The sequence below is a fragment of the Perca flavescens genome, chromosome 2 (genome assembly GCF_004354835.1).
Source record: "Perca flavescens isolate YP-PL-M2 chromosome 2, PFLA_1.0, whole genome shotgun sequence".
Classification (NCBI taxonomy): domain Eukaryota; kingdom Metazoa; phylum Chordata; class Actinopteri; order Perciformes; family Percidae; genus Perca; species Perca flavescens.
The window spans coordinates 21,958,045-21,978,314 of NC_041332.1; the positions used below are offsets into that span (position 1 = coordinate 21,958,045).

The 20,270-nt window shown below is 38.0% G+C and overlaps 2 protein-coding genes across 8 annotated transcripts in view; one reads left to right on the top strand and one right to left on the bottom strand.

Annotated features, from left to right (window-relative positions):
- The window catches only part of rbfox2 (RNA binding fox-1 homolog 2), a 35,067-nt gene extending 22,018 nt beyond the window's left edge, over positions 1 to 13,049 (top strand). For 2 of the 7 annotated variants that reach the window (XM_028590213.1, XM_028590257.1), the window contains 11 exons: positions 434 to 640; positions 1,475 to 1,645; positions 2,159 to 2,212; positions 2,353 to 2,445; positions 6,384 to 6,471; positions 7,190 to 7,246; positions 7,366 to 7,516; positions 8,171 to 8,216; positions 10,669 to 10,757; positions 11,092 to 11,164; positions 11,914 to 13,049. In XM_028590213.1, coding sequence (XP_028446014.1) covers positions 434 to 640; positions 1,475 to 1,645; positions 2,159 to 2,212; positions 2,353 to 2,445; positions 6,384 to 6,471; positions 7,190 to 7,246; positions 7,366 to 7,516; positions 8,171 to 8,216; positions 10,669 to 10,757; positions 11,092 to 11,164; positions 11,914 to 11,958 — 1,074 coding nt within the window. In that variant the 3' untranslated portion in view covers positions 11,959 to 13,049. Of the gene's footprint in view, positions 1 to 433; positions 641 to 1,474; positions 1,646 to 2,158; positions 2,213 to 2,352; positions 2,446 to 6,383; positions 6,472 to 7,189; positions 7,247 to 7,365; positions 7,517 to 8,170; positions 8,217 to 8,682; positions 10,758 to 11,091; positions 11,165 to 11,913 lie in introns of those variants that run through there. The other 5 variants (XM_028590227.1, XM_028590221.1, XM_028590242.1 and 2 more) reach the window with 5 other exon arrangements.
- A 4,242-nt stretch (positions 13,050 to 17,291) lies between these two features.
- Positions 17,292 to 19,692, bottom strand: LOC114547565 (retinal cone rhodopsin-sensitive cGMP 3',5'-cyclic phosphodiesterase subunit gamma). The gene is made up of 3 exons (XM_028566857.1): positions 19,656 to 19,692; positions 17,856 to 17,973; positions 17,292 to 17,419 (listed from the first exon to the last, which is right to left on the bottom strand). Exons 2-3 carry the CDS (start codon positions 17,963 to 17,965, stop codon positions 17,302 to 17,304), a joined length of 228 nt encoding a protein of 75 aa, XP_028422658.1. The 5' UTR covers positions 17,966 to 17,973; positions 19,656 to 19,692; the 3' UTR covers positions 17,292 to 17,301.
- Positions 19,693 to 20,270: the final 578 nt, after the last annotated feature.

The following is a 20,270-nucleotide window of genomic DNA, read 5'->3' on the forward strand; positions in this document are numbered from 1 at the left end:
TCGGTACCATTTTCTTTTCTTGGGGTAATAATGTACCAATACTAATAGTTGGTCTGTGTGTGAGTGTTTAGGTGCGTGGGTGTTTGCATGTCAAAGGTGGTTTGTGTGCAGAGGCGTCTGTCAGTGTATGTGCAGGCGTTAGACACTCACCATTGTACAACACTGAGTATGGAGGCATCTGACCCTCAATAATAGATGTGACTGCAGTGAATATTTAATCGGTGGGGGGTGTGGAAACATGCACACATTTACTTACACACACACACACATATGCACGGGGAAATATTATATCCACGCTTGTATGACGTTTAGGCTGAAGCTCTCAGGAAAGTGGTCTCTGTGTGGTCGGGTGATGCTCTCAGTAAAAGATACCGTGGAAGTTAGCCAGCCGGCTACTTTACCTTTCACTCCTTCATCACTCTTTCTTCAACAGGGCTCTCAGGATAGTGCTGGCGGTCAGGAGGGACTCGTACCTCCACCTTTCTCCGCATTCCCTCCACCTCCACCGCCACCCCCCCAGAATGGCCTGGCACTGGATTACGGGGGCAGCCTGTATGCAGCGGGGGCCGTCCAGGGCCCCGTGGAAGCTGGTGGAGCAGTGAACAGCGCCGCCAATGTTGCCAACAGCCTCAGTGGCCAAGTGAGTGCCTCTTCCTCTGTGTGCAGCTTACATCATGTCTTTGCCTTGAGAGGGCTCCGAGAGTGTGGAGGAATATGTGTTAGCTTGGCTTCAGCAGATGTGGCAGAAGTGGAGAGAGACACAATAGGGGATGTAAATTTTCCCAAAAACTAAAACTGATTACTACTTACTACTTACTACTAGTTGTAGTTATATGGTATATTTTTTTACAACTGCTTCTCTGTTGCTCAATCTCAATCTTCTGTCCATACTACAGACGGATTACTGTATTTACATTCAGTTAGATACACCTATAGCTAAAACTAATACAAAAGAGAGGTTATAAATGCTGCCATCATCATGGTTACAAAGTTCCGATTTTATAGAAACTGTTCTTAGAGGGGTTGATTTAACTGTATTGTCATTTTGGAAGCTAGTAGTTTGGGGTGCTGTGGAACCGTATTGGGTTTTACTGACAGGTGTTTCTATTGTTTCGTCCACCCCATTTATATAATTGAGGGTAGGCTAAATACCATAAACACCTCTCTGTATAATAAAGTTAAATCAGGTTAATTTACTTTTCAAGAAAAAATGACCAAATATTCAGCCTCTTAAATGTGAGTTTTTCAGTTTTTTTTATATCGTCTTGAATTTAATATCTCTTGGTTATCGACTGTTGGCTGGACAAAAGGAGCACTTTAAAGACATTACTTTGGGTTCTGTGAAATGGTCCGGGCATTTTTCACAATTTTCTGACAAAAAGATTAATTAATGAATCTAGAAAATTCTAGATTTAAAAAAAAAAATTCTAAACTCTACCTCTTCCGCCCTTTCTTCCCTGTCCGTCTGTCCCAGCAGTCAGATGGCTCCTCCCAGATTGATGGTCAGTCAGTTGTTGGCTCAGGAGGCGTAGGTGGTGGAGGGAGCATTGGGGATGATTCAGACGCCAAGGGGACCCCCAAACGCCTTCACGTGTCCAACATCCCCTTCCGCTTCCGAGATCCCGACCTACGGCAGATGTTTGGGGTATGTAGACCACAACATTCCCCCTTTTCTATTATTCATCATCAAATAACAATAACCCGGAAAAATAGATTTGTATTTAAAGCATGCAGTGAGTAAAAATAATGACTCTAGGGATCCATTGACGTCAGCACTGTGTTCTCAGATTTCTTTTTTATGGTTTATTCCCTGTGATGTGTGATGTTAAATTACAATAAGGCTCTGTCATATCTGATTTTAGCTAAAAGGAATCTGTTTTTGTACTATTTGACAAAAAATCAAAATCTCTACTTGAATGTCATCTTGTAGAAAGATTATTTATGCTCTGCTTTTTTTTTTGTAAGAGAAATGTCTCTAAAATGTGTTGCAGAGAAATAAGCAGGGGCAAGGAATATATGGTGGAAGAAAAGACTGCCAAAGCTGGCTGGGTGCCAGCTCATCATGGTTGAACAGTGCTGACACCCAGTGGCAAGATGCAGTACTAGACATGCTTGTTCAGCCTCTTCATCTTCTTCTACTTTTTTTTTTATCTTTTAGCAATATGGCAAAATCCTCGACGTCGAGATCATTTTCAATGAGAGGGGATCCAAGGTAGGAAGTTGGAGTGTGTAATTTAAAAATGTGTTCATTTAAAAATGTGTTGACAATGAGCTCAGCAAAAGTTTAACATCTATTTTGTCGCTCTCCACCTTCTTTTCTTTTTCCAAATTCCTCGTCTCCTTTGCTTGCAGGGCTTCGGTTTTGTAACATTCGAGACAAGTGCAGATGCAGAGAGGGCCAGAGAGAAGCTTCACGGTACGCTGGTGGAAGGACGTAAAATCGAGGTAACTCACAACCCTCGCCTTTTTTTTTTTTTTTTTTTTTTTTTTTTTTAAACGGCGACCATTTTCTCCTCTGTTTCCCCTCCATGTCCGACAATGAGTTTGTTCTGGTCGTTTCTGCCCCAGAGAAGGTTTCCGGGTGGCTGTATGTGTTCAACTCTAACCTCTCTGGCTTCACTATAGCATGGTGCAGTGGTGCCACGCACACAGACGTCTATTTTGATGGCACTTCCTGTCGATGTTTATGCTGTTGTTGTTGATGTTGTGGGCTGTCCATTGCACCTTGATCTTAAAGCTGTGTGGTTTACAAAGCATGCTGGGTGGAGTGGCTAAACAACAGGCATGGCCGGTAAGACGTCACTACGACACGGTCGCTGACTATATTTGCTTCTGTCACAGCATGTAGGATTTTTTCTGTTTTTGGTTTTCCTGCACCTTTTCCATCACCATCATTCCTTCTTCCATGATCATGATGGGTAGCCATTTTTGGTTTATGGTTGTTAATGACTGGAAGGGCAGTTAATAGCCTCTCAGTTATTTTTCCTCTGAAAAAAATGTGCTTGCTGGTGTCTGTAACAGGATACTGTATGTTGCATGGATTTATCATAAGGTCAGATATTGCCATGGAGTTTTTCACTCTGTTAATACTACACGGGTGACTCTGGGTAGCAGTTTTTAGTTTAACATGCATGATGTGGTGTCATTTCTGATGCTTCAACAAAGCTGACTGTTTAATTTCAGACGTGCAAGATGAATGGTTAAAAAAAAATTGTTTACACACACACTTGTAACCAGCACTCGTGAAAAGAACATGCATTTTGTGACATCTTTTTTTTTTTTTTTTTTTGTCAGCATGAGCTCGGATTTCAGTTGCAAATGGCCTTGGAGATCAGATACACCATGCTTTCGCCATTTGGTCTGGCTCTTGATTTTCAAATCACGCTTTCTTTTTTATTTTTACTTGCTACTAAAGCTCCTCTGCATGGTCTCCAATGTCTTGCACTCTTCTCTGTCTCTGTGTGGGGTTGTGCAAGAATAAAAATATGGAGGGCGGAGAGAGAATGAACATGTGAAGAGAATGCAATAGCTAGCTGTCGTTCCCTCTCTTTTCTTTTTTTCTTTTATTGGTTCTCCTCCATCTCTGTCTCCACTCTTTTTCACCAGGCCAGTCTGTCTGTCTCTCTGTTTGTGTCCCCATATGCACCTGCATTTCTGCTGTACATCCCTCCCCCATATCTCTGTCCATTTCCCTGTCCTGTAATGTAGTCAGGTAGCATAAACATTGAAGAATGAGATCATGTTTGTTTGAGTGATTATTTAGTCAGATATCTGAATATAATCTGGGCAGTAATTAACAGGTAGTTTCCCTCCCAAGGAAGATTTTAATTTCTGACAATTTTCTGTTTCCATTTGTTTGCTCCTTTATCAACTTTTAAGATCTGTGTTTGTAGTGGATTTTAACCAGTAAAGGCTAGATAGTTGTCAAATGGCTGATACTTGTAGGTGACTGTTGACACGTGACCTGTTACATCACTTCTTCTCTACCACATGGTGGGGGTTGCTTTTCATTACCTCGTTTTGTTTGTTTTTATTTAATTTTATTTGGTTCATCATTTCTTTCTTACATATATTTTCTCTATTTCCCTGATGATTTTTGTATGTTGTTGTTGTTGTCAGTCTCCACGGTAACTGCTCGCGTGTCCTCACGCCGTTTCCCTGGCAACGGTAAGTTGTGTACACATGGCATCATCTTTGAATGACCCCTCCCCCCACCCCAACTGTCAAAACTTAAAATAAAATGCAACCAACACCCAAATGAAGGACTCCTTTTACTGAGGGGAGCTTGATTAATTGACAGAACCTGATTGGCTAATCCTGTGATTGATTGGGGAGGTGGTGAATGAAACGATTACGAGATTAGCCATTGATCGCATGGCATTATAAAGGCCACTTGTATAACTGAATGTACTGCATCTATCTGCAAGTGCAACGACTATGACTACCACTTCTTATGCATTCATTCCAATCACCTCTCTAACTGCATTCAGCATTTAATTCCAGAGCTGTATCCTGCATGGTTTACTCTTTCTCGTCATCTGTATGACGCCATATAGTACTTTGTCATCTCTCTGTGTCATGTGTCAGCCAATAGCTGCATTTTTGCACCTTTAGTGGGACGGCATGCTGAAGCATGAGTGCTATGTTAGCTTTACCAGAGAGAGGATAATAGTTGTCTGTATATCATGGTGTACTGTAGTACTTGATCACTTTCTGTGCCACTTTGTAGACTGCAGACAGTTCTAGAGGTATGGCTTTTTTGACTCAACATTCAAATTAAAGATATATATATATATAGATATATAGATATATGTATATGTGTATATGTATATATATATGTATATATATATTTATATATGTATGTATATATATGTATATGTATGTATATGTATGTTTGTGGATTAATAGTGTGCGCCCCAAAAAGGATGCAAGCTTATTCTACTTCAAAGCAAGTCTACTTTTCATATGTAATATTAACACCTTTAGCATTTGAGCTATTTTAAGAAAGAAAATCAAAAAAAAGCTGCCATGAATTAATTTATAGACCCCAGCAAAGCAAACTTAAATAATTGTGTCACTGATTAAGTAACAACAACTTTTCTTTTTTCTGATTTCTGTAAAGAGGTGTCCGTGTTTTACTTTTTGATCAGTTTGGTTCTGGATGGTGTGTGTGTGTGTGTTGGTGGTTGTGTGCTTCGAGGTCTCTCTGGTGTGTTACACTGATCTGGAATGCCTGGCAGTGTTTCACAACCATGGTTTGATTTGATTTTTTTTGAGGAATGATATTTGCATCCCCCCATCTTCTGTCTTTATCTAGACTTCTCTCTCTCACACTCTCTCTCTCTCTCTCTCTCTCTCTCTCTCTCTCTCTCTCTCTCTCTCTCTCTCTCTCTCTCTCTCTCTCTCTCTCTCTCTTTCTCTCTCTGTATTCTTTCTTGCTCTATTTATCATTTCTCCATTGTTGCTACTGTACAGTTAGATCCAATATAGGCAAACGGTCAGATGTATTTTTGTATGTGTGTGTATCGCATCTTGTGGTTTCTGTTTGTTCATTAGAAGAATTGCACATTTGGATGGATTGTTCACTCTCTGTCTCTTCTCCACATCATGTATGTGTTTTTCTGTGTCATTTCATGTGGACTGGCTCCTCCTCCTGCATCCCTCCATATTTCTGTCTTTTCTCTGTTGTTCTCTCTCCCTCCCCTCCCTACTTTTTCTGTAAGATGTTTATTGGATTGGGAGGGCTGCCAACCTTTTTTGATTGGTCTCTTGCTGCATCTGATGCTTGCTGATTGGCTAGTTTTGCTCACTTCTGGTGATGTTATGCGCTCTTATTGGCTGCGTGTAATTTGTTTATGAACTCTTTGATTGATGTTTTTTGCATTGTGTTCAACTGATGAATCTGCCGCTTAATTCACCTTCTTTTTCCCTCCTTTTTTTTTTTAAAGGTAGCAATATAATGGTCTTGGATTTCTTTTTGAATGCTTTTATTCAGAAATATTTTTTTCTTTGTTCTGTGTGCCAATGGTTTCCTTGTTTGTGTGCAAAACTGCCTGACTTACTCACCAGGATCCTTGTTTTCAATGTCTTTCTCCTTCAAAAGAAGCGCATGCATCAAATACCATCGCTGCTCATCAACAGAATTAACCTCTGTCATGAGTTAAAAAAACAACTGTTTCAAGTATAATGAAAACTCATTATGGAACTCTGATCATCCTGTGCAGAGTATCTCCCTCATGTATGACAAAATACATTCAGTTTAAGAAAGCTTAAAACCCAAATTATAATATGATTGGATTCTGCATCATTTGATAATTCCTCAAAGCTTGTCTATCCGTTAAACTACGTTGACTTAGCTCCTGACCACTTTTTCTGGTGTCCAGGTAAATAATGCCACAGCCAGAGTGATGACAAACAAGAAGATGACCACCCCTTACTCTAACGGAGAGGGCCTCGCAGCTCTGCCATACGGTAATGCACTTTGGACTTAACAGCTGATTCTTTTGATAAATGGTGTCTGGGCTGGTATAATTATTATCACAATATAGATAAAAGTATTGGTTTCCAATGAAATGCATTATATCCCACAAAACAAAAGCCTCAATTGCTCTTTTATAGGACACAACAGGTGAATAGGGTAAACATGTTAACTTATAGATATCACTATCAAACCTCCCCAGTTGATTACTTACATTAGGATGATTATTTTTCTGAAAATTAATGTTTCAATACACAAATGAGTATTGAGTATAGCAAATATCTAGTGCTAACTTTTAGTGAATTTAAGAGGAAGTCTAGTAAAATAAGAGTTTAAAAAGAAATCATGTTATGGAAACAAAATTGACCAGTGCATTAAAAAAAATGTTTTTGCATTTAGTCTCCCCTTAAAGTTGGACAATAGAACTTCGTTAAACAATACTATATTTTTATAATTAACAATTTATTCTAATGATGCAACTCTACTTAAAATCGATATATAATAATATTGAATTGTCCTGTCTTGGTAGTGGCACTGAGTGAAAGCTCTCACAGATGTGCCCTATGCAGACAGACCGTCAGAAAGCTTTATACATCCTCTCTTTTCAATAAACAACACAATGAACAGCAAATGCACAACTCATAAAATGTCTGATTGCCTCAGTCAAATATTGCCTTAAATGTACATTGTTGTTTTTTTTGTTGACTACAGCTGGATGGAAGTTGAGTCCCATGGTTGGAGCCATGTACAGCCCTGAACTCTATACAGGTATGACTACAAGGATTAGCTTCATATTTAACGAGACTGATGGAGACAAGATGCACAAATATTATTGTAATCCTCAAGGTATTAAAGGAGCTGTACTTTCTACCTTCTCTGTGTCTCAGTTCCGGGGTTTCCATACCCAGCAGCAGCAGCGGCAGCAGCCGCCTCTACCGCTGCAACCTTTCGGGGCGCTCATCTCCGGGGTCGTGCCCGGCCCGTCTACAGCGCAGTCAGGGCAGCTGTGCCACAACCTGCCATCCCTACCTACCCTGGGTAAACACATATATACATAAACATACGTAAAAACGGTTTCTGATGAAACTGATAGATGATCTATGATGATAGATTATTGATAATAAAAACTAGACCTAAAGTTATGCATATGATTGTCTTATTAAATGCATGTCTTCACTTACATTAAAACAATGTCATAATTGTGCATGCTGTGTGTTTGAATATGTTTTTATTAAGATATTGAAAATGAAAGTTTGCTGAACTGAAATACCATTTCCTTGTACCTCAAAGGTGATAATGATATCATACTTTAGTGATCAAATTGAGTAGTATTTTCTTTTAATAGACGTTTGTCTCACCTGCTGAAGTAACTGTAGTATCACTCTAAAGTAAAATGCAAAGAGATGGTATTTTGTCTTGCATGTTGCACGGTGTGTAATAATCTCACCCTTCTTTCTTTTCTCTCTTCCACAATCTGTTTGGCACCGTTCTCTCACCTCTCTCTCCTCCAATTGTCACTCTTGTTTGTTGTTTTCTGCAATGCCCACATGGTGGCGCATCACACCATTTTTTTGTTGTTTCGACTCCACCACCGCTCCTCTCCTTTTCCTTCCTTTCTCGTCTCTCTCTCTCTCTCTCTCTCTCTCTCTCTCTCTCTCTCTCTCTCTCTCTCTCTCTCTCTCTCTCTCTCAGTGTGATGGCCTATCAGGATGGCTTTTACAGTGCAGCTGATCTCTATGTAAGTATACTTCTCTCTCCTCTACTGCCTCACTCCTCACCTACGTTTCCCCCCTCTTGCCTGTGGGTTTTCAAGTGTGACACGGCACAGACCAAACCCATAGAGACGTGTACTTTTAGGTGTTTTGATTCATCAGTCATTTTATGTTTCCCTGACTTCTTAATCTTAAATTATCTTATTTATATTTTTTTTACTTTTAATTACATATACATTCAACTCATCACTTTTGTTGTCATTTATTGTACTCATATGAAATGTTCCTTCAATGATACATACAAATTAAAAAATAGGAGCACTCTGCAGCACACGCACTTTCATCAAAGTGTTCATTCACGAGTAGACTTCTCCCGGGTTTGTCTCTGTGCATTTGTGAGTTTAGTTTATACCAATGTGATTTTGAGTGTGTGTCTGTGTGTGTGTGTGTGTGTGACCAGGTTGACAATAGCTGTTTCTGTTCTCTCTGTAGACTAGTGTTTCAGGACATTAGTGGCAGATTGCCCCAGGTAGGGTTTACACACTCTGTGTGAGAGCCAGTGTGCATCCTCCTCGTCTCCAATGACTGCGTGCTGCTAGACATTATTGACCATCTGAGATTGAAATGCCTTCTCTGTCTTCTTCTACTAACTCACTGGATCTGACATGGGTGGAGTTGCGGAAGGGGGAGAAAAGAATTATGTTAAAATCAGAATTTGCAAAGAATATACTACATAAAACGTCCATTTACAAATTATCTACAGGGGAGTTGGATATACATGTTTGGGTAAATTAGGTGCAGTATTGAAGGTCAATACTTGAACAGTGGGTCACCTTCTTTAACCAAAATCTGCACTTATGATAACGTTATCAAGTCTTTTCCATGACAATACATCCAGCTAACTACGTGCATTTTTGTACACCATCTTATTATTTTCCTCTGTATGAAAACAAAGACATTTTGTCTTATTTTGGCATCGTCCCTAGGTGACACCCCATAGCAAAATTACTCTAAGAATTCAATACTTTTCACTATGTGCTTGTTGCAAGATACATTAAAACACATTGTAGTATATTATTTGACATTTTCATCACACATTTTTATTCCAAAATCAGAAGATATGTATTAAGAATTGTCCAAAACTGGGATTTCAAGCCAGGACATGCTGTCTTTTTGTTATACCTTTTGATTAATTTACCCTAAAACTATTTATTGTGCACATGCTCTACATATGAATTATTAGGTGTCAGCAAGCTGCATTGCCATGCTTGAAATAGAAACACAAAAATAAATAGGACATGAATAATGACATTAAAACCTGAGACTTCTCCACTAGTCAGAGGGATGTAGGACCGTTTCTGTCAGCAGTTACTTCAGACCCCTTCCAGGAATCTCCCTATCTGTTTCACCTGTGGCATGCTAACTGATTCAATGTCGGCATGCAGACATATTTACAAGGCTGACTCCACCCCCAACCCCCATTCTTTCCTCCCGTCTTTTTCTTCTCTGTCTATAAACCCCCTTTTTGTGTCATTCTTTATTTCACTTCTTCTCACTCTCTTTATTCTGTCTTCTTTCTTTCCTAAGTCAATAATTAAAACCTTTTTTCTTCTTCTTCTTCTTCTTCTTCTTCTTCTTCCTCCTCTTCCTCTTCTTCTGTACATGTCATGTTCCTTCACCCTTCCTCTTCCCCAGTCCAGCCTTCCTCCCATAGCAGCAACTGTGTGGTCCTGAATGCGGGGACTTGGTTGTGACTGATCCTTTAGGGTAGACTGCAGCGGTGTTTGTTTTTGATAGGGATGTTTGGCCTAATACGCTGTAAGTTCTGAGTTTGGGAAAGCATGCTGTTTCTGTTAGCGATTGGTCGCTGGCCATGTAAGCGTGTGTGTGAGTGTGCCCTTTTTAATCCGTCTGGCTGACTGTCTTCTTATACCTGTAGTTTTTTGTGTATGTTCATCAGCTGTTCATCCAAACCTAAATAATGACACAATCATCTTGCCACCCCTTCCCCTTTCTTTAACTGTGTGTTTTTGGTGGGGGAACTGGGGTGGGGCCCAGTTATGGGTATGCACTCTCTCCCTCCATGTCCAACACACAGTGGGAAGGATAATGAATAGGGGAATGCTACAAAGACATCATATACAATTAAAGAGTTTTTTTCCCCTAGGTTAGTCATGGAGGGAGAGACCCACACAGAGCCTGAGCTACATCCTTGTGAATGCTGTACTGCACCAGATTAGCCAGTTTTGCTGACTGTCTGCTTGTTAATCTTTCACTCTCTTCTCAGCAGTTTTTATCACAATGTAACCATTTAGATTAACTACTAGTCTGTTAGTGTGTAAAGAAAAATACAGCAAATTTTTAACAATAATTTACTATTGTTTCTGTTTCGTCCCACCTGCCCCTACATTGTATCTTTCTACTCTATCACATACACTACCCCCTTCCGTCTCTCTCCGCTTCATCGCCTCATCACAGGGCGGCTATGCAGCGTATCGTTACGCCCAGCCAACTGCGGTAGCAACTCCAGCGGCAGCGGCAGCTGCAGCAGCAGCTTACAGTGACAGGTGAGTCCAGCACACCTTGAGGCCTCCTCTGATGGGCCAAAACCTGCAGAACGAGGTCACGTCTCTATATGTTGGCTGCTTGCTTGCAGCACTGTCCTCTGTCACTAAGTAGTCAAGTCACTTTATTTTCAAAGCACATTTAAAATAAACACAATTATCAAGACTAGGTTAACTTGAAGTAGTTTGGGGTTTCATTCCTACACAAATCATAAACCAAGGGGTACATTTTTGAAAACAAAAAAAAAAACCTTTTCTCTTGCAGTTACAGTATATTAATTACCTTGTGCTATTTTTACATAATATAATGGGATACCTCATGTTTGTTTTCTGATAGCTACGGACGAGTTTACACAGCAGACCCCTACCATGCTGCGCTCGCCCCAGCTGCCTATGGTGTCGGAGCCATGGTAAGTCCCTAAAGCCCATATATTGTCAAGCATTCAAAGGATAAGTCAAGTGATATTCTATATCTTTCTTATTGTCAACAATTCCCATTAATGTGCAAAGCCAACAATGTGTTCATCCATCTCTCAATACATTAGAACGTCCTTTTCCTCTCGTTGGTTCTCCCTTTAGCCCATTAGCTTTTAGCTGTACCAAACTTAACCAGCTCAGGTAATTCTCCCCAAGGTCTGTGTTGTTGGTTACTATGGCTTCTGTGTGACCTGTGCTTTAACTATTATCATTACTAATTACCATCACTCTGTTTTTCTTCTCTCACATTGTGTGTGTTTCCTTCTTTTTTTTCTGTGTGTTTTCTGTAAAGCACTTTGGATCAACTGTGTTGTGGGTAAAGTGCTACAAAAATAAAGTTAATTTGACTTAATTTTGATTGGATTAGTTTCCACTGAAGATGTAAATATTCAAAAAGGGTCATACATATATAATTTTTTTTAATAAAGCGTTATGGTCACCCAGTGCAACAGTGTGGCTCATTGATGTATTTTTAGTTTTTGGAGGTCTGTGACACAGGGATGAGATACATCAGGGTTTGGCTACACAGAATACTCGTTAGTACAATCAATTCATGGTTGCTTTTTATGGAATTTATTGCTATAAAGGAAGATATAGAATATCTCTAGACTGATAATTAAATGAATAATGCCATTTTGAGAAGATTTTATTAACTTAATGGTTATTGTTTGTTGTTTCACAGGCCACACTGTACAGGGGAGGCTACAGCAGATTTGCCCCTTACTAAAGACACTACATTTCCCAGGAGCTCGCCTCTTCCATTGAATTACTCTGAAAGAGCTCCCTCTGTTGTTGTGGAGGTGGACTGCACCCAGTTTCAAAGTGGAGTCGACCACAACAAAGATATTTCAGATCCCACCCCAGAGCAGTCCCAAGTTTTCTTATATACGCTACTACAGAAATAGAGGAATGCTGTATTAAAGACTGATGGATGGCCTTTACATTTAAAAAAAATAAGAAAAAAAATAAAGACTTCAAATGGCCACCTTCCCTCTTGCACGGCTGTAATATAGTCCCCCCTTCTTAATCCCTTGGCACTCAGCAGCACAAGACTTGTGATGGAGCCCAGATGTTCTTCCAAAGGCTGTATGTGGATAACTGACATTTAAACAGCTGTCAACCATGTATGAGAAAGAGCTGAGTGCTGTGTGGCCTGCACACACTTAACATTTAAGGAAAAAGAGAAATCGATGTGCCCACAAAACAGCGCAGCGGTAGGAAGCAGGAAGGTTCATCGAAATAGCCTAAAAACATTTTGAAATGAATGAAGAGTCACTAAAATGATTAAAAACACCCACTGGTGGATTTTCATAATTTGGGCGGATAGCAATGAAAGAGGATTTCCGTTCTTGCTGTGTTCTGATAGAGTGAGACTGAACATGGTGGCTTGGATGGATGATGTGTGACGGTTGATAACGATTCAGAAATCACGTCTGAAAGCTGAAGGTAGGGAGGGTTATTAGAGCGGTTCCTTACCTCAAGTTTTCTTAGTATGTGGAAATGGTGAACCTTTAAACTTAAAATTGTTATGATATGCAAAGAAATTAGTTTAGAGAAAAAAACTACCAAATTATTATTATTATTATTGTAATTATTCTCATTAATATTCTTATAAAACCATTACTTTGTTTGATTTGGCTGCCACTACTGTTACGGGACATGTAGATCCAACAGTGAACCTTGGGGTTAAAATCAGAAAATGAGCATCTATATTCTTTTTTGACTATATGACACAACTATAGTCTCACATCATCCTTCTCATGCACAGGATCTCACTACACTCTGTGTGCAACCACCACTATAACACTACAAAGAGTTGAACACTAAAACATTGTCTTCTGTAATTGAGTTTTAGCTTTAGATCCAAACAACATCCACCCACAACCCTGAGGTTCAAGTATTTTTTGATCCTTTAATGTAGAGATTTATTATTTGGATTTTCCCCTCATGCTCCATCTTTTATAGAGCAAAGTCCAACATTGAATGAGTCTTCCTGAAACATACTTTAGTAGATAAATGTGTTTGAGATGCTGCCAGCAGCAATTACTGAGCAAGAGAGAGATTCTGTTGGTGAGTTAATAGAAAATATTTAAATGCAAAACACCATACTATTGTGCATATTTCTATACCGTTGTATTCTATATTTCCAAAACGTGGCTTTTTTTGGCTTTTGTTTTTGTTCCAAAGATTTGTAGAAAGCACATTTTTCTGCCGTATGTATAAATATATTATCTTTGTTATTGTTATTATCATAATCTTATGACTGTCTTTATTTACTTCTTTTTCATCTTTTTATATATATATATATATATATATATATCTGTAAGTGTTGTTCCTTCTCCAGTAAGGTGCAAGTTAAATTTCAAGTTTTTTATTTTGAGATAAGATCTTGAGCAGAGAGTGTAACTGAGAAGTAGGGCTGGGTTTTGTTTAAAAATGAAAATGCCAGTATCAATTCCACTACCCTTAAAGTGATACAAATACCAATACTTTATGGGAAAATAATCTTTCTGCATTTAATGCATTTTATTTTGATAGTGTAGCCACACTTTTAAACATTTTTGGTGGTATCTATGCACGCTGAACTGCCAACTCCATCAAATACACCACGCTCAACTTCACCACCACAGACTGTATGGGTTGTAGCTGCTGTGGTAGTGGGCCAATTACACATTGCATTAAATTGAACGCTTGAAATCATTGGCTGTAAGCAAAACAGAATACACAAACTACTACAAAAGTCATTTTTTTCTAGATCTGGGTACAAACAGGATCTAATGCAGGTATTGTTTGACTGAAAAAGTTTCAATACTACTTGGTACTGGTTTATTTACAGATACCCAGCCCTACTAAGAAGTGACAAAACTAAAGGTATGCATGTAACCCTACCAAACGTCTGTTCTCTTGGTTAAATATTCAGTCAATCTGGGCTACTTTTTTTTTCTTTCTTTTTTTTGGGTTGATTATAGGATCCGTTAGCATGACATTCAATTATATTTCAAATATACAGGACTGGCTGGATTTTTATTTCTTTTTATGTCCATATTTTAGAGGTGACATTCATTTGGAATGAATGAACATAGGCGTGTAGCACTTTGGTTAAAACCAACTGTGTTCTTGAGTTTTTCATTTATTTGAATAGTTATTGTTTTGTTTGAAGCAGACTCCTTACATTTCAGTGGTAAAATCTGTCCGCTCGGCCAGCATGGTCGCTCCAGGTTAGTTTGAAGATATCCGGTAAAATGTCTGAAAGCGTTATCTCATACATAAGCAGGTTAATATTCCTACATGGTGAAAACAAAATGTCATTGTGGGATATGATCTAAGTTGTGTGTTAAATGGGGCCCTTATGCTTTTTTCTACCTAATAGCCAATTGCAAAGCTACAGTTTTTCATTTCTCACATTTGAAAAACAGGTCAATATGGTGTTTTTTTTCTATTAAGTGTGCTGCTGTTGATTTTTTCATGACATTCAACATTTTATTTGTAATATCAACTTATTATAGAATGTGCTCTGGACAAACACAACAAAAAAAAAACTTAGCCAAAGATGCTAACTTAGAGTCCCCAGCACGTGGTTCTCAACTTGAGAAGTGCAACACAAATTACACAAAGATGGACTTATAAAGCCACTGAAGGCATGGACAAACCAGCATGAGTGATACTTTTCAAGTTAAAAAAAAGTTTTGCATGAATATTGTGTCTTTCATATTTGACTCCTGAGCAGCCGAGTCCAGTTGCGTTCTTCTTTACCACTAAACTCTATGGAGAATAACCGGCAGCTAGCAGTTTAAAGCTAGCTAACACAACAAAGAGCACAGTACTGTTTGGCTAAAAGGCCTGCAGACAAACAAAACGGCTGCCGCACAAAATAACACGTGGCAGCTTCATTTTCCTGTCATGGTTTTCTTGCCACTGTATTATAGTAAACTATGTGGCCAGTCTTCATAGTTGCTATGGTTTCTCAATGAGCAGTCCTCTTCCTCTGTCATGTCTATATTCCCCTTGACTGCCATTATGTTTTTTTTGTTATTGAATGTCCATATCGAATGTTTTATATAAAAATGTTTTGTTGTGATCATGCTTTCAGGTTGTTTTCTTTTTGTATTCTATAAGTGTTATTTTGTAGTTTCCTACATTATTGTACACACAGGCCCATTTACATCTTAGTATTGATCACCAAGTCAGAAACATTAAACCTGCAGCAGATTTTTTGGGCTGCTTGATGGCAGTGGAAACACACAACACTTAGAGTGCTGCTCATGAGTATAGGAACCCATGCTAAAGTTGATTAAAAAGAGGAATAAAAAAAATCATCTTTTGGAAAAATCCAACCTTTGAGAACACCAATTTTCTTTGTGAAGGAATAATGTATCGTAAATAAATGTTCTTCTTTAAAATACAGGGGGCATACGTATAGACACCCATATGTTAAATTCCCATAGAGGCAGGCAGATTTTTATTTTTAAAGGCCAGTTATTTCATGGATGCAGGATACTATGCATCCTGATAAAGTTCCCTTGGCCTTTGGAATTAAAATAGCCCCACATCATCACATGCCCTTCACCATACCTAGAGATTGGCATAACATAGGGGTGTCTATACTTATGCCCCCTGTATTTTAAGGAAGAACATTTATTTATTTACGATACATTATTCATACACAAAGAAAATTGGTGTCCTTAAAGGTTGGATTTTTTCTCATTTTTTTTAATTAAGGCATTAAGATCAATTTCCAAAAGATGATTTTTTTTATTCCTCTTTTCAGTCAACTTTAGCATGGGTTCCTATACTCATGAGCAGCACTGTACATGATCATCTTTTAAGCTGATACGGAAACTTGTTTGCAAAAAGTTGTTAATTAACATATCTAGCAGATACAGAGCAACATTAGCATCCGTTTGATGTTCTGGTCATAAATTGACTCTACTTTAAGCATTGTTTTTGTCTCCACCGATATTTCTCTCCATTCAAGAGAAATATCTGGCTCTTTATACGTCCAATGAGTCACTGTGTTCACCAGCTAGTTGCTAACTTTGTCAATATTATTTGGTGCTGGGCAGGTAGCATTAGCATACAGTGGGTTTATCATAGCTTTTTTTTTTTAAAACCGCTTCCTGCTTCAAACTATGTTGATGAGACTGAACCATAAACATGCAGGCTGGAAAATCTAAACAATGAGCTAAAACACACTAGAGTGGTCTGAAAAGTACTACATGCTAACATGCTCCCATTAACTAAATTAATTGCAGGTATTTTGTCATTGTGCTGGACAAATAACATTTTTGACCAGAGCAGAATGTGTACCTAATTTCATAAAAAGAAACTCTGGGGATGTCCAGTGTCATTAGAATAAGCCTACTGTACATTATCAATCCATCCTGTAGTTGTTGAGATAGGCCTATTTCAGTCTGGACTAAAGTGGTGGACTGACCGATTATAAACATTGATTATAGCAGCTTTTATGATGCAGATATTATATTATTTGTTATAGGTTTTGTCTTCCATTATTGTCTTCAGGATGAAATAGAAATTCAAATTAAGTTCTACTGTGTGTTTAAAAAATACACCATTTCTTTGGGGAAAAATATTTATTGACAATTCAACTCACTATCCTATTGATAGGGTGCACAAATTTACATTTATAGTTCATAAAAATAGAAATATATAATCATAAACAGTTGTATATTAAAAAGGAATAGTTTCAAAGAGAATGAGGTAATGGAGTAGAAAAGGCAGGAGAGGAGCAAAGGTTTAGTGGCGATATACTGCTAAACAGATTTAAATGGTTGTCTCTCAAAAATGCACAAGTAAGTGCAAGGTATGGGGGAGGACATTTTGAGTTGTTGCTCCATTCATGTACATCACAGTAAAGCATATATAAATAAATAATTGTAATATATAACTTTCAAAATAATATTTGCCACATTTTGGAATCAGTTTTGGGTAATAGTTTTGTGCAATGTTTCATCAGGTCAAGTGAAGGAAAATGGGGCGAGAGGCGAGGACTGGGCAAAGGAAAATCTGTGCAGGGAGGTAAAATCGTTGTGGTAAAAATGGGTCAGGGTTTCTAGACGATTCCATATTTCGCCAGGTCGCTGAGCTCCATGTCCCCGAAGGCTTCCCATGGGCAAACCACAGTGATGTCTGTGCCAAGACCCTCCATGCCGGGGATTTCGTCTCCAAATCTGAAAAAGAAAAATTAATTTAATTTTTTTTTGAAAAAGATAACAAACATTTGTCTTAATTTCTTGGAATATGTGACTTTAAGTTTTTTAAGTATTAAGTTGAAGTATAAGTATCCAGATACTTTACTTAAGTAAAAGTACCAATACAACAATGTGTGAAAATACTCCATTACAACCACTGGCTTAAATTTGGAAGATTATTCGTTTATTTTTTTTATGTAGAATCTTAATCTGAAAAGTAACTTTAACTGTCAGCTAAATGTGGTGGAGTAAAAAGCACAATCTTTCAATATGAGCTTTCAGTGGAGTAGAAGTATAGCCGATAATGAACATTTCTTAAGTAAAGTAAAAGTACCTCGGCATTGTACTTAAATACAGTACTTGAGTAAATGTCCTTAGTTGCTTTCCCCCACTGGTGACTTTAAAGTCATCTTACCCCTTCTGGCCTGGTTTTGGGGCCTTGCTCTTGAAGGTACGAGTGGTCCTCTGCTTGAACTTGGGAGGGGCCTTCCTGTCGGCGGGAGCTGCAACGGCTGCGTCTGCCATTTTATACGCTGTGAGAGAAAAACAATGTCTCGATGTGTAAGACCCTTCCTCCTGCTCCTCCTCTAAGGCCCACTGCTCTGCGTGGAATATCCAGGTCAGACACTTGACTAAAGCTGTCATAAAACTCCTTCAGACTCACACAAACAACTTTGTCTATTTTTACACCTTGGCTTTAAAGATTACTCTTGGCCAAGTTACAGACTGTACATCTTGAGACCAGAATATCCATAGTCCGAAGCCAACACATGAGTAATAAACCCTAAATCTAATTATATTTTGTAACAACTAATGTGCAATCTGCTTTAATCCGTCTTTTCTCTGACCTCAGTTACAAGTCTTATCTTACAGGAAAGCTTAGCAGTGGCGTGGACTTCACTAGAAATGTACTTTGACCTCTCTGATGGCATCTTTGAACACGCAAACAAATTGTGTAGTTTCCATAAAGTCTCAGTTAATCAGTTAGTTCCTAAATTTCACAACCCAGTAAGGAGGAGGAAAAAAAGCATGAAAAGATTACATGATTGAGGATGATTTCATGTAATGCATACATCAGAATTTAGAGTTTAGAGTTAGTTTGACAGCAAAACAGTCCATTGGTTTCTTTCTTCTTACTCATTCTCATTTATTAGCGTTTTCTGTTTAATTAGTTCTTACTTATTGCTATCATTTATGTCATTACTGCTTTTGCATGTTACTAATGTTTGATGTATCTTTTTACTATGCTGCTAGCAGATTTCCCATTCAGGGTAACGACTGAACTGAACTGAACTGCAACTAGGACTAAATATTCTCAACGACTGACGAACAGAAATTTGTAAAAGAAGTCCTGGTATGTAAATTGATCAAACATGCTGAGCTGAAAATGACAGCAATCAAAGGTCATTCTCCACTTCATCTTTTCAATTCCTTTGTTTTATCGAATCATGCTTTTCAAGCACTGATATATACGTTTCTGAAACTGTCTTTTTTTCTTTTTCAGGTTAGTAAATGGCAAAACATGCCGTAAATCTGCAGACTTAAAAGAAACAGCTCCTGAGGAGTTTATACCCATATTCTGGGGCCTCCATGGGGTAAAAAAATAAGTAATTTAAGTTACTTATATAATACTTCAAAGCTGTATTTATATAGTGCCTTAAAAAAGGGAGAAAATTCTAAGAGAAAGACAAAATAATATATAACACAAAAGGATTCAAAGTATAAAACATATACGTTATGCATAAAATATAACAACAAAATATAGTTAAGTTAGAAGGTGGAGAAAAAGCCAAAGCAAAAAAATCAGGGTTTCAGGTGCTTTAAAAATACTGATTTGGCTTCTAGCAGTTTTCTGAGGTGTTTTCCTTTACAGATAGATAGACAGACAGATAGATAGTTAGATAGATAGATAGATAGATAGATAGATAGATAGATAGATAGATAAGTAAGTCTAGACCACACTATAATTTGGTCTAGACCCAACAAATATCCAAAGAGCATGCATGTGGTGCAACTACGGTGAGGAAAAACTTCCTTTAACTGAGATATCTTTGTCTACAAAAATAATTTGTCACAATTGAAAAAGCACGACATGTGTACCTTAAGGTATCTATTTGATACTGCATTCTTATTTACGCTCTGACCGTAATTCCTATAGCAGAATTGAAAGATAGCCAAAGCTGGCAGCTGAGAGAAGACCAGAGTTTGATCTTACCTGTTTGTTTGGAGTCACACAGTTGGCTTCTGGTCAATGTCTCTCTGGTCAGTTTGTGTCTGGTCTTTGCCCTGGTGTCTTCTTATATACTCCTCCTACTAATCTCCCTGACATGCTCATCTATGTTTTTCTGACCTCTCTGCTCTATTAGATTAGGAAAGGGGCTCAAAAGTGTGGGTCATGCCATGTGAAGACAACTGCAGCATTACATAATAAAGCATCTCTGAGAAAAACACAATGGGATTTACTGGACGATATGAGTTTTTCTTCTTTTTTCATAGTGTATCTATAATAGGTGCATTTAAAAAAGAAGAAGATAACAATTGTAAAAGAATAATTCATTATTCTACAACAACAATACGTTCAGTTCACAGTTGAGTTTTAGCATAAACAGTGGATTTTTAAAGCTTGAAAACAACAATTTGACAGAAACATTTTGAACAAGATCTCCATCACGATTATTATATTTTATTTATGTCCTATTGCTTATTGCTGCTCTGCATGTTTACATGTGTCAAGTTAAATTATACAAATATATATATATATATATATATATATATATATATATATATATATATATATATATATATATATATATATCAATTGTCAATTAAC

What these genes read in the sequence shown, in the direction of transcription:
- LOC114547565 (XM_028566857.1), bottom strand. Translation starts at nt 17,965, where the DNA reads ATGGCAGACGCAGCCGTTGCAGCTCCCGCCGACAGGAAGGCCCCTCCC. An exon ending in CCAAAACCAGGCCAGAAGGG is followed by an intron (nt 17,420 to 17,855) that starts GTAAGATGACTT and finishes TTTCTTTTTCAG; the next exon opens with ATTTGGAGACGAAATCCCCG.